Here is a 12,927-nt window from a genome sequence, read left to right on the forward strand (position 1 = left end):
AATAGGAAGAAGTGCTGAGACGTTGGCATTCCTAGCTTCCTGCATCCGGCCATTTTAAGAAAGGGCTCCTTTCATAGCAGGAGAATACCCAGATCTAGCCAGCCTGAGGCTCCTTTGTGGGGGAGAGACCCACAAAGAGGTGGAACCACAAAGAGAGCCTTTCACCGGGAAGCTCCCCCGCTGACCTTTCCGCTTGAGCCTGAGTCGAGGAAGGAAAGAAGCCGCTTAAAGGGCAAGACAAGGGCAGCGGGTGAGGAGGAGACACTGGAAGGTTGGTCCAGCCTTGAAGAGCTGGGGCAGAATTGTGGGGCTACATCCGGACTGGCCTTGTTTTCTTGCAGTGGTTCTGGAGTGGTTCTAGATCCAGCAGGCTCTTTTCATGTTCTTACAGGCAGTACTACTCTTGCACAGCTCCCGTTTGTAGCTCTAGAGAACGTTGTGCTTGATTACTCCCTAAGTGGAGAGGCCCCTGCATGTTCCTCTGCAGGGGTTCAACACAGGTGTGTTTTGTGTGTTTGTACACACACACACACAAACACACACACACATACATATACACACACACACACAGACACTAGGGTTGAGCGATATCTGGTTTTCAACATTGTGATATGTTGTTGTTTAGTCGTTTAGTCGTGTCCGATTCTTCGTGACCCCCTGGACCAGAGCACGCCAGGCCCTCCTGTCTTCCACTGCCTCCTGCAGTTTGGTCAGACTCATGTTTGTAGCTTCAAGAACACTGTCCCACCATCTCGTCCTCTGTCGTCCCCTTCTCCTTGTGCCCTCCATCTTTCCCAGCATCAGGGTCTTTTCCAGGGAGTCTTCTCTTCTCCTGAGGTGGCCAAAGTCTTGGAGCCTCAGCTTCAGGATCTGTCCTTCCAGTGAGCCCTCAGGGCTGATTTCCTTCAGAATGGATAGGTTTGATCTTCTTGCAGTCCATGGGACTCTCAAGAATCTCCTCCAGCACCAGAATTCAAAAGCATCAATTCTTCGGTGATCAGCCTTCTTTATGGTCCAGCTTCCACTTCCATACAACATTTTCCAACACTTCCAAAGACAACATTGTGATATATCACCCTCTAAACATCACAATATCCTGATATATCGCGATGACTGAAATAGAAATGGCGGTAGGGAGAGGCAGTGGCTGGCTTCATGGTTTCCCCCGCAATGTGATTTTTTGCATATCGCACGGAAACACACGTCATGATTTGTGATACACTGCCAGGCCAAAAAATTATGAAACAGGTATCACGGTGTGGACTTCAAACCAGTTTTGGACGATATATATTGCCCAGCCTTAAGACACACTTCATTTTCAAGTTGCTTCCTTAGTTGGTTAGATTTTTTCACGACTTTTAAGAATTTTCAGGTTTTTCAAAACTCCGAAACAAGAATTTTGCATCGTCACAAAGCGCACATCTGAACCCACGTGCATGTCCAGCACTCAGGCCTTTCCCAACACACGCTAATATCAGGTTTAGGGGATTTTGTTTGCGTTATTAACATGCATTTGTCATGAATATGTGTTTGCCTTTAACCTTATGCCACTCCCAACCATAGCTGTCAACGTTTTAAGGGCAATTCCCTTATTCCGAATAGGATTCCTTGCAAGAAAAGGGAAAAGTTGACAGCTATGCCTCTAACCGAAGTCCTCCCACAAGAGGAATAAAGGAAGGTTGGCTTATTGCAAGAAATGAAAGTGGCAGAATACAGTGGTACCTCGGGTTACATACGCTTCAGGTTACAGACTCCGCTAACCTAGAAATAGTACCTCGGGTTAAGAACTTTGCTTCAGGATGAGAATAGAAATCGTGCGGCAGCCATGCAGCACCAGCGGGAGGCCCCATTAGCTAAAGTGGTGCTTCAGGTTAAGACCAGTTTCAGGTTAAGAACGGACCTCCAGAACGAATTAAATTCTTAACCCGAGGTACCACTGTATAGAGGTGCTGCTCCCTTGATGTGAAGAGTAAAAGAGGGGTCCCTGTCCAGGGGCGTCTTACCCATAGAGGCTAGTGGTGTGGGGTGCCAGGGAAGAGGCAGAGGCTGGACATGCCATCAGCTCGCCACCCTTGCCCGCCTCCGCCCTGCCACGCTGAAGCAGCGCCGCACCCGGAGCCTCCGTCTGCCATGCCCACCACAGCACAAAGTGGCCAGCTGAGCCGGGAGGCGCCGCGTCCAGCCTCTGCCTCTTCCCCACCTGAGGAGCCCCCCTCCAGCCACTGCCCGCCTCCTCCAGCCCCGCCTGCAGCGCCATCCTCCCTAAAAAAACTCTGGGAAATGGGGAGTGCCGGAGGGAGCTTTGCACCACGGCGCCAGATATGCTTAAGATGGCCCTGTCCCTGTCAAAAGACTGAAGAGAGAGGGGGAGTGTGACATTTGCCACTGACCCATACTAAAAGGAAAGCAAGAAAGGGAAGCGTTTATGTGTCCTGAAGAAAAGCCGAGTGTAGTAGTAGTAGTAGTAATAATAATAATAATAATAATAATAATAATAATAATAATTTTTAGCAATGATTCCTTTACTGCTGGGGTTTGGGCTAGATCAGGGTCCCCAAACTAAGGCCCGTGGGCCGGATAAGGCCCAAGGGACTCGTTTATCCGGCCCGCGGCAACCCCCGCCGCCTGCTGCCGCCACCCACTCTTAGCGGTGCTGCGCTGCGCGGCCGCCCACTTCCGGGTCGGAGGAGCACTGGAAATAGCTTATGCGCATGCGCAAGCATTATTTGCTCATGCACATCTATTATTTCCAGTGCACATCCGGATCGGAGGAGGCCCGTGCACACGTGTGCAAGCTATTTCTGGTGCTCCTCCAACCCGGAAGTTCGCCGGAAATAGCGTGTGTATGGGCACACGCTCCCCTGCGGCCTGCCGCATTATCAGTGCTGGAGACGCCAGCCCGAGGTGTGGTAAGTTTGCTGACCCCTGGGCTAGATGACCTGGGGTCCCTTCCAACTCTACAAAATTATTTTTAAAATAATAATAATAATAATAATAATAATAATAATAATAATAATAATAATTTTATTTATATCCTGCCTATCTGGCTGGGTTTCTCCATCCACTCTGGGCGGCATACAGCATATATAAAAACATAATAACATTATATCCTCCTTTGCTGCCACACACACCCTTATAAGCAGCCAGTTTCCACTCCTTGACCTCACTTTCCGTCCTTGCCTCCTTCTGTTCACGTGGACTGTGTTGACCCCTCCCTGCATGAGAGTGTTGCCCTGGCTCTGTCCCCCTGGAGGTTTTGCATCCATGCAAAAGATGCTCTTGTTGTTTATTCCCTCCTCCAGCAGCACCCTCTCCTCCCCGCCCTTCTGCAAAGCGGCCCTTTCTCCTCTCCTGAACCAGCCTTCCCAGCTCCCTCTTCCTCCTCCTTCCCTCCCAGTGCACTGCTGCCCCTCTGTGGCCGAAGGCTGGATGTCTGCGGAGAGAAGGCTTTTCTCACACGCCTCGATTTGGAGTGTGCTCACGGAGCTAATAATTGCAGAATTGTAGAGTTGGAAGTGTCCCCAAGCGCCATCAAGTTCAATCCCCGCACACTGCCTGTGGTGGAACTCGAACTAAGATTAAGATTCTCGTACTCTACCGAGTGAGGTGTCCCGGGTCCATTGCAGCTTCTCAAAGAGCTTTTTTAAAAAGGATGGGTGAAGATGCTGAGTTGGCCGTTGGCTGCCCTCTTTGAGCCTCTCCGCAAGACCTGCTTCTGCAAAGCCTCCAGCAACCCCATACAACTTAAAGGTAAAGGGTAAAGGGACCGGTTGTGTACTGAGTTGAATAGGATCCAAAGGCAGCAGTCTGATTGGTCCTAGAACAATAGGATCCAGAATGCAGGATTCTGATTGGTCCGCAGGAGCCACCCAATCCAATTCCAGGTGGAAGTGAATCCGCAACCTGATTGGCCTACAGGAGAATCCCATAATTAGCCAATAATTAGCCAATCACGTGGGGCCCATTGTGTAAATAATGTATATAAAGCAGACATTTCGGGGGAACTTCCATTCCTCCTCACTACTATGAGCTGAATAAAGAGCATGAAATCCACACTCGACTCCAAGTATATTTTAGGACCCCTGACCGTTAGGTCCAGTCGCGGATCACTCTGGGGTTGCACCACTCATCTCGCTTTATTGGCCGAGGGAGCCGGCGTACAGCTTCCGGGTCAAGTGGCCAGCATGACTAAGCCACTTCTGGAGAACCAGAGCAGCGCATGGAAACGCCGTTTACCTTCCCGCCAGAGCAGTACCTATTTATCCACTTGCACTTTTGATGTGCTTTTGCACTGCTAGGTTGGCAGAAGCAGGGACCGAGCAACAGGAGCTCACCCCGTCGCGGGGATTCAAACCACCAACCTTCCGATCGGCAAGTCCTAGGCTCTGTGATTTAACCCACAGCACCACCCACATCCTCCCCAACAACTTACTAAGGTGTTAAACAGGCTCCTGGCATCTCCAGCTGTTTCGTGAGTCCCTTTGAGTTGGGGGGGAAAAACCCACCCCAAAACCACTAACAACTTCAATAAATAAAACAAATACAGGCAAAGATGGCATACATAGTTGCCCTCCTCCTCATTTTATCCTCACAACAACCCTGTGAGGTAGGCTAGGCCGAGAGAATGACTGCCCAGGGCCACATGCAGTGAGCTTCATGGCCAAGCGGGGATTCGAACCCCAGTCTCCCAGGTCCTAGTCCGACACTCTAGCCACCAAGCCATCGCTGGCTTGCAGATTCCTTCCTTGAGTGTTTCCGCCTGGCTGAAATGTGTCCTGGAACTTTGAAAAAGGTTCCCCACGCCTGGCTAGGGCTGTTCCCTTCTTTCCCTTTCCTATTCCTCTCTGATCCTTTCCTGGCTCCCTCGGTGTCAGGATTCTCGTCTGCAGCCAGGTCGGCGTCATGCGAGAGGACGAGATGGCTGGACAGTGTTCTCGAAGCTACAAACATGAGTTTGACCAAACTGCGGGAGGCAGTGGAAGACAGGAGGGCCTGGCGTGCTCTGGTCCAGGGGGTCACGAAGAGTCGGACATGACTAAACGACTAAACAACAACAACAAGGTGTCATGTGTCTCCAAAGAGTCCAGCATGTCAAGGGCACCATGAGAAGCGCCTGGGAATTATAGGGACAGAACTACCTAAATTATACAAAAAAATATTTATTTTATTTTATTTTAATTTTTTTAAATGGTTTTTCAAATTTGTAACAAACATAAACAACATAAAAAATTACAATATAAAAAACAAGCAAACAAACATTTATCCTAACTATTATAAACATACTTTTATAACCATTATTAAATGACTTCCTCAAATCCCTCAAGCTGAGTTTCCATGTAGCTCATCGTAGCAGTTTTCCAATACCAATTTCCAATAAAATTAACTTAATCAATTAACATCTTTCTTTCTTATCCTATTCACTTATATCCATAATATTATTATTTATTAAATTGTGTAAAAAATGATTTATGTACACGACTATAGCGGCAAGAATGTTACTTGCCCCAAAATGGAACGAAGTCCTAGCAAAGGAAGAATTGATACGAAAACTTACAGAATATGCAGAAATGGCGAAACTTACCGGAAAAATAAGAAATCAAGATAATAAACTTTTTTTTAATCAAAGAATGGAAATGGCTTATTGAATATTTATGGATAAATTGTAAACAGATAAAAACACTGGCAGGATTATTGTAAAAACCTTGCAGCCATACAAGAGTATATATATATTTGAGAAATAAATGAGTTAAGTTAATTTGGATATGCAGAAGATAATAAGAATAAATTTAAGGAACTGCAGAAAGAGGGGGAAGTGAAATTTATATATCTGAAAAGCATAAATAAAATTTAAAAAGAAGAAGAAGAAGAGAAGTGTCATGATTAGGTCACATGCTACGTTCCAGCGCCCAGAGGCACCTCTCTGAGCTGGGTCTTGTGCCTCTGCTCACACCGACTGCCTTCCCTTTCAGGGCCTGAAGAAGCCAAACATCGAAGAGATCCGCCACGCCAAGAACGCCGTCTTCAGCCCTTCCATGTTCGGCAGCTCCCTGCAAGAGATCATGAACATGCAGAAGGAGAGGTACCCAGACCGCCAGCTCCCATGGGTGCAGACGCGGCTGTCGGAGGAGGTGCTGGCCTTGAACGGAGACCAGACCGAGGGCATCTTCAGGTACGGCTCACCTTGCCCTGGGGCAGCACCCTTGGGGCAAACAGTTGAGCTGGGTTCCAGTCTGCCGGCTCCTTTAGCATTCACTGTATTTTTGCTCCATAGGATGCACATTTTCCTTCCCAAAAAGTAAGGGGAAATGTGTGTGCATCTTATGGAGCGAATGCAGGGGAGAGGCAGGAAAAAGCCCCCAAGCTCCGCGGGCTTTTCCCCGAGGAGGGAGAAGGGACTGATGCGGCCAGTCCCTTCTCCCTCCTCGTAGAAAAGCCCACAGGAGCCGCACATTCCTTAAAGGGTGCGCGGCTCCTGTGGGCTTTTGCGGGAGGTGGGGGTATTGCAGCCCCTCCGGCCGGGATCCATCCTGCTCGCTGTCTTGGCTTCTTTAGCCGTGCGCAACCTCTCCAGTCAGGATGGATCCCGCTCGCTGTCTTGGCTTCTTTGCCCTTTTGGGCTGGGGGGAGAGATAAGATTTTTTTTCTTGATTTCCCCCTCTAAAAACTAGGTGCGCCTTAAGGTCCGGTGCGCCTTATGGAGCGAAAAATACGGTATTTTAGGGAAAACTCCATGCCCGGTGGTCTGCAAGAACCATTGTCCCGTGAGCTTTGCCCAGAAGCCGTAAAATCCACATTAGACCAAGCTAGATGCTGCACGCTTTCTCTCTTACGTAGATAGCAGCCTTGGGGTGGCATGAGACGGGGAAGGAAGGAGAGTTGAGTTGAGCTGGAGGAGTCAGCCCCCGAAATGCAAATAGCAGCTTCAGAGAGGCGATGGAAATCGAATAGGTCATCACGCCTGGTTTGGCCCTGAGGCTGTGAGCCGCTTCGCACGCAGCCCTAAGCCAAACACTGCCACTGCCCATGGTCTTTCGCTGGGTAGATTTAAAGAAACAAATATTAACACATTTTCGTTGGATAGTGTTAGCATCGCAGTGAATCCTGAAATGGCAACGTGACTGGATTGGAATTTCTTACCTGCACCTCGTCTCTTGTTTTATTTAATTCTACATGTGTTTTTCACGGTTTCCGTGTTGTTGAAAATAAAGAAACAGATTAAAAAAGCAACACTATGGTTTAGCACGAGCACGTGGGCCTCCCTCAGAGGAGATTTTGGCCAACTTGCTCCTCTTGCTGTCCTGCTATTAACTAAGCCACGGTTTCGCTTAGCACGCCATCTGAAGCTGGGGTTGTGATTTCTCTTGCTCCATACAAACCTCAGGCTCTAACCAAGGTTTGTTGCAACCCATGGTTGATATGGCATTCTGATGCACCCCATGGTTTAGCTCACAGCAGTACAGCAGCGGGAGACATGGGAGAGGAGTGATGAGGCCATAACCTTGCCTCTAGGAATCCTCACACTCATTCAAGCTAAACAATGGTTTGGCTTTGCGTTATATGCAAAGCAGCTCAGGGTGTGCAAAGCAGCTCTTAAGGGCATAAAAAGAGACCTGGGTCAGGCTGAAGACCCTTCTAGTCCATCACCTACTGTTCTTAACCTTGCGAGTCTCTCTCTTCTATTTCTTTGGGGTGTCCCTTTCTTCCCTTCTGCAGAGTCCCTGGAGACATTGATGAGGTCAACGCCCTCAAGCTGCAGGTCGACCAGTGGAAAATCCCCACCGGCTTGGAAGACCCTCACGTCCCCGGTGAGGAGAAGGGACTCCCCACCCTCCTTCCCTTCAGCCTCAAAGCCCCTGGGTAGCCAGGGACAGGGGCTTGGGGGGCCGGTTCTGCCTTTAAGAGCTGGCATGGCATAGTGGTTAGGGTGCCAGGCTGAGAGCTGAGAGACCAGGCTTTTGGTTTTTAAAAATAATAATCATCATCATTTTTTCAATACACACAACAACCACAAAAAACACTACAACAAAAACCATAATAGCAATAACAACACAATTCGACAATTCAGATTTAAATACACTGATATACCTATGACTGCACCCTTTTAACAATATTTTCCTACGTCTCTCTCCTCCCCCCACTTCCCGCCTTATCGCTTAAATATTCATTCCAGATTTCTTCATATTTATCCATTCTTAATTTGTGTCGACATGTAATTTGTTCATATGTAGCTAATCTGTCCATATTATCAATCCATGTGCTCAGTGGAATCTTTTTGTGGCTCTTCCAATTCATCAAAACAAGTTTTTTACTTCTAATATAGCACAGTACATCCATATATTTTTTTACACCTTGAACTCTCCGACGTTTCCAGAATATAATTTAGAATTAAATTCAATACCCCTAAATAACAATTTCTTTTTATTACTCTTACCATAAATATCCCCACCTCGCACCAAAATGATCTTACCATCGGGCAGTTAATCATCATGTGTACTAAGTTCACATTTTTACCCCCACATCTCCAGCAGTTGTCTGAACTTGTTATTTTCTTCTGCTGGAGCCCAGTGGACTCTGAATATTATTTTCTGATGAATAAGTCTTAGATCCATAGAGGCTATTTCTGTTGATTTTATACTTGACTCCCATATATCATTTGTTATCTGTACCCCTAACTCTTCACTTCATTTTTGTCTCTAAATCATATTTCTTCCTGTTGCTCAAATCCCCACTACGCCATGAAGCTTACCGGGTGGCCGTGGGCCAGTCTCTGCCTCTCAGCCTGGCCTACCTCACAGGGTTGTGGTGAGGATAAAATGGGGAGAAAGAGAAGCATGTACTCCCCCAATCTGCTTGGGGAAGAGGGTGGGATATAAGTGCAACCAGTCATTTTCTTGGGGCACCTCTTGTTCTTCTGCCTTATCAGCCATGAAGCTAAAATGAGTTATTCAGTTACCTGTTGCCTGTGGAGAGTGGAAAATACTTTGCAGGTGATCAAGTAGAGCATGCATTACAAAACATTGGTCTCCCCGTCACCCCCCTCATTTATCTCACAATAGTGGGGTAGGAGAGGTGATAAAAATGCCAATGTGTTTCACATCGGCAATCAATGCGCCCCATTGGTTTCAGATGGTACATGTTTAGACAGGTCCAAAAAGCTCGGGACACAAATTTCAATGACCCGCTAGTGTTTGTGGTGGCTCATTTACCAAAAGTAGTAGTAGTAGTAATAATAATTTTTTATTTGTACTATTTTTTTATTTGTACCCCGCCCATCTGGCTGGGTCTCCCCAGCCACTCTGGGCAGCTTCCAACAAAGATTAAAAATACATTAAAATGTCACACATTAAAAGCTTCCCAGAAAGGGCTGCCTTCAGATGTTTTCTAAATGTCAGGTAGTTGTTTATTTCCTTGACATCTGACGGGAGGGCGTTCCACAGGGCGGGTGCCACTACTGAGAAGGCCCTCTGCCTGGTTCCCTGTAACTTTGCTTCTTGCAGGGAGGGGACCACCAGAAGGCCCTTGGCGCTGGATCTCAGTGTCCGGGCAGAACGATGGGGGTGGAGACGCTCCTTCAGGTATACTGGGCCTTTGAGGCCTTTTAGGGCTTTAAAGGTCAGCACCAACACTTTGAATTGTGCTCGGAAACGTACTGAGAGCCAATGTAGGTCTTTCAGGCCCAGTGTTATATGGTCTCGATGCCCCCCCCCCCCAGTTTCCGAGTCACCTTCAAAGGTAGCCCCACGTAGAGCGCATTGCAGTAGTCCAAGCGGGAGAGCATGCACCACTCTGGCAAGACAGTCTGCGGGCATGTAGGATCTCATCCTGCGTACCAGCTGCCCTGGATACAGAATTGACCTGTGCCTCCATGGACAGCTGTGAGTCCAAAATGACTCCCAGGCCCTTCCTTCAGACCTGGTTCCTTCAGGGGCACAGTAATGCATTTAGCATTAACTCTGAAAGTGTATACTTTATTTTGACGCAACTAAACTTCCTGATGTGTACTGTCCTCTAGGAGGCTTAGATTGGTCAGAAATGGGCCTGTGTGTGTCATTGGAATTCTACTCAATATGATCCAGATCCCAACATATACTTAGCCGAGTAACAACTTAAACCCGTTGCAGGATTCCCCAAAAAATAGACCAGAGGCAATTGTATTTCATCCAGCAGAGCTTTACTGCATAATGGGCACAAATCCAATACATTCAGGATTGGCACTATCCATAAGAAATCCAGTTGCAGCAGACTTAACTCAAACTTACAATAACTTAGACCTCACCTGGAGTACTGTGTCCAGTTCTGGGCACCACAGTTCAAGAAGGACACTGACAAACTGGAACGTGTCCAGAGGAGGGCAACCAAAATGGTCAAAGGCCTGGAAACGATGCCTTATGAGGAATGGCTAAGGGAGCTGGGCATGTTTAGCCTGGAGAAGAGGAGGTTAAGGGTTGATATGATAGCCATGTTCAAATATATAAAAGGATGTCACATAGAGGAGGGAGAAAGGTTGTTTTCTGCTGCTCCAGAGAAGCGGACACGGAGCAATGGTTCCAAACTACAAGAAAGAAGATTCCACCTGAACATTAGGAAGAACTTCCTGACAGTAAGAGCTGTTTGACAGTGGAATTTGCTGCCAAGGAGTCTCCTTCTTTGGAGGTCTTTAAGCAGAGGCTTGACAACCATATGTCAGGAGTGCTCTGATGGTGTTTCCTGCTTGGTAGGGGGTTGGACTCGATGGCCCTTGTGGTCTCTTCCAACTCTACGATTCTATGATTCTATGAACTTATAATAAGACTAAACCTTAACACTGTATACACACAACACCACACCAGAAGGAAAAGAGATAGAAAGAGAGAAAGTGAAACCCAGGCTCCTTCTGGCCTCTTATTATAGTCAGCATGACCTTGAAGAAGAGATTTCAGGACCAGCTGTACTCAGCTTCTCTGAAGGAATAACCCAAACATCAAGAACCTTCTGCTTGCTTCTTTCACACAGAGAAGCTTCCAGAACCCTCTTGAATGAAGCAGAATAGGAACGATCTCTACACATCAGATCAATACTTTCTGCACTAAGAAATGCAAACTGACAGTGTGGCTCGGCCTCTTTCTTCCCTGACCGACCCCCCACCCCCACCTAATTCCCCTCCCCTGCAGCCTCCTTGCTGAAACTCTGGTACCGAGAGCTGGAGGAGCCCCTGATCCCCCACGACTTCTACGAACAGTGCATCACCCACTATGAGAACCCCGAAGCCGCGATTGCTGTCGTCCACTCCATGCCCAGGATCAACAAGATGGTGCTCTGCTACCTCATCCGCTTCCTCCAGGTAAGGAGGATCCAGCCCGGAAGAGGATCGTGGGCCCTGGCAGAGAGTGGCCCATGGAGAGTTACACAGGCTCTTGTCCCTTGTCCTCTACCAACCTTCGTGTTTTTTTAGACCTGTGGTTCCCAAAGTGGGCATGGCTGACCCTCTGGTTGGGGGTGGGAATACCCAGGGGGTGCCAGACATGGTGATTTAAGACCCCTGCTCAGTGACTTTAAACCCTATGTTGGGGAAATGGCATCACTTCGTCAAGCCCATCCATCGCATTGCGAGTTTGCTGAGCCGTGAAAGAGTTACTGAATGTAGTGTCTTAAGACTATCAGAATTTGAGAAGCAGACATCATTGCGTCAAGTTTATCCGTTTTGTTTAATTCATTAAACTGAATAGTTTTAATTGGGCTTTGGATAAATGCACAATGAATTGTTACTCTTTCAAATTGGATTGTGTTATCTTCCTTAGCGGGTTGTGCAAATTGCTATTCTGAATAAAGTTTTTGATAGGATAGAGTAGGACTGGATTGGGTAGCAGGCACTGGGGATGAGTTTATGGTCCCGAGGAGGAGGAGGTTGCCCAAGAAAGATTGGGAACCACTGGGTTGGATCAACCTTTGCCAACCAGGTGCCCTACAGGTCCTTTGCTCTGGGTTTTCTGATGCACATTCCTAGCAGATAGCCATTGTGATTAGTAGCCACTGATAGACTTATCCTCAATAAACCTCCCTTTTAAAGACATCAGAGCCACCGGCCAGCATTAGGGCTGAGTGATACATCAAGATATCGTCCAACACTGGATTGAAGCCCATATCGTGATAATGGTTTCATAATTCCTGACCTGGTCATATACTGTGAATCATGATGTTAGTTAAGGCTGGGTGATATATTGTGTGAAACTGGCATTAAGCCCATATCCTGGTACAAACGTAATCTCTTCTCAAACGTAATCCGTTCTGGAAGCCCATTCGGCTTCCAAAATGTTCGACAACCAAGTTCGCGGCTTCCGATTGGTTGCAGGAGCTTCCTACCCTCAGATGTTCGGCTTCCGAAAAACACCAGAAAACCAGAGCATTTACTTCCAGGTTTGTGGCATTCAGGAGACGAAACGTTCCAAAATGGAGGCGTTCAGTATCCGAGGTTTGACTGTATTGGTTTCACAATTTTTGCCCTGGCGATATATCGCAAACCGTGTGTGTGCCATGCAAAAAACACAATGTAGGGAAACAATGTGGGAAGCCAGCTAATGCCTAGCTCCATCCTTATTTCAGACATTGTGATACAGTGGTCCCTCTGGATGCGAACGGGATCCGTTCCGGAGCCCTGTTCGCATCCTGAAGCAAATGCAACTCACATCTGCGCATGCGTGGGTCGCGATTCGCTGCTTCCACGCATGCGCACGGCGTCATTTTGAGCATCTGTGCATGCGCGAGCTGTGAAACCCGGAAGTAACGTGTTCCGTTACTTCCGGGTCGCCGTGCAGCGCAACCCGAAAATGCTTAAGCCAAAGCTACTTCAACTCGAGGTATGACTGTATGTTGTGATATTTAGCTGGTAATCTATCACAATGTTGAAAACCAGGGGTCACCCAGCCCTAATCAAAACGACACCTTTCTTAG

The 12,927-nt window shown here is 47.6% G+C and overlaps 1 protein-coding gene across 3 annotated transcripts in view; it reads left to right on the plus strand.

The window, feature by feature from the left end:
• Positions 1-12,927, plus strand: part of ARHGAP39 (Rho GTPase activating protein 39) — a 201,720-nt gene that overhangs the window by 186,275 nt on the left and 2,518 nt on the right. For all 3 annotated transcript variants that reach the window (XM_081874082.1, XM_081874081.1, XM_081874083.1), the window contains 3 exons: positions 5,970-6,169; positions 7,714-7,805; positions 11,151-11,320. In XM_081874082.1, the coding sequence (XP_081730208.1) occupies positions 5,970-6,169; positions 7,714-7,805; positions 11,151-11,320 (462 nt within the window). The remainder of the gene's footprint in view (positions 1-5,969; positions 6,170-7,713; positions 7,806-11,150; positions 11,321-12,927) is intronic.

Source organism: Podarcis erhardii (genome assembly GCF_964252035.2).
Source record: "Podarcis erhardii genome assembly, chromosome: 8".
In the NCBI taxonomy this organism is placed as follows: Eukaryota; Metazoa; Chordata; class Lepidosauria; order Squamata; family Lacertidae; genus Podarcis; species Podarcis erhardii.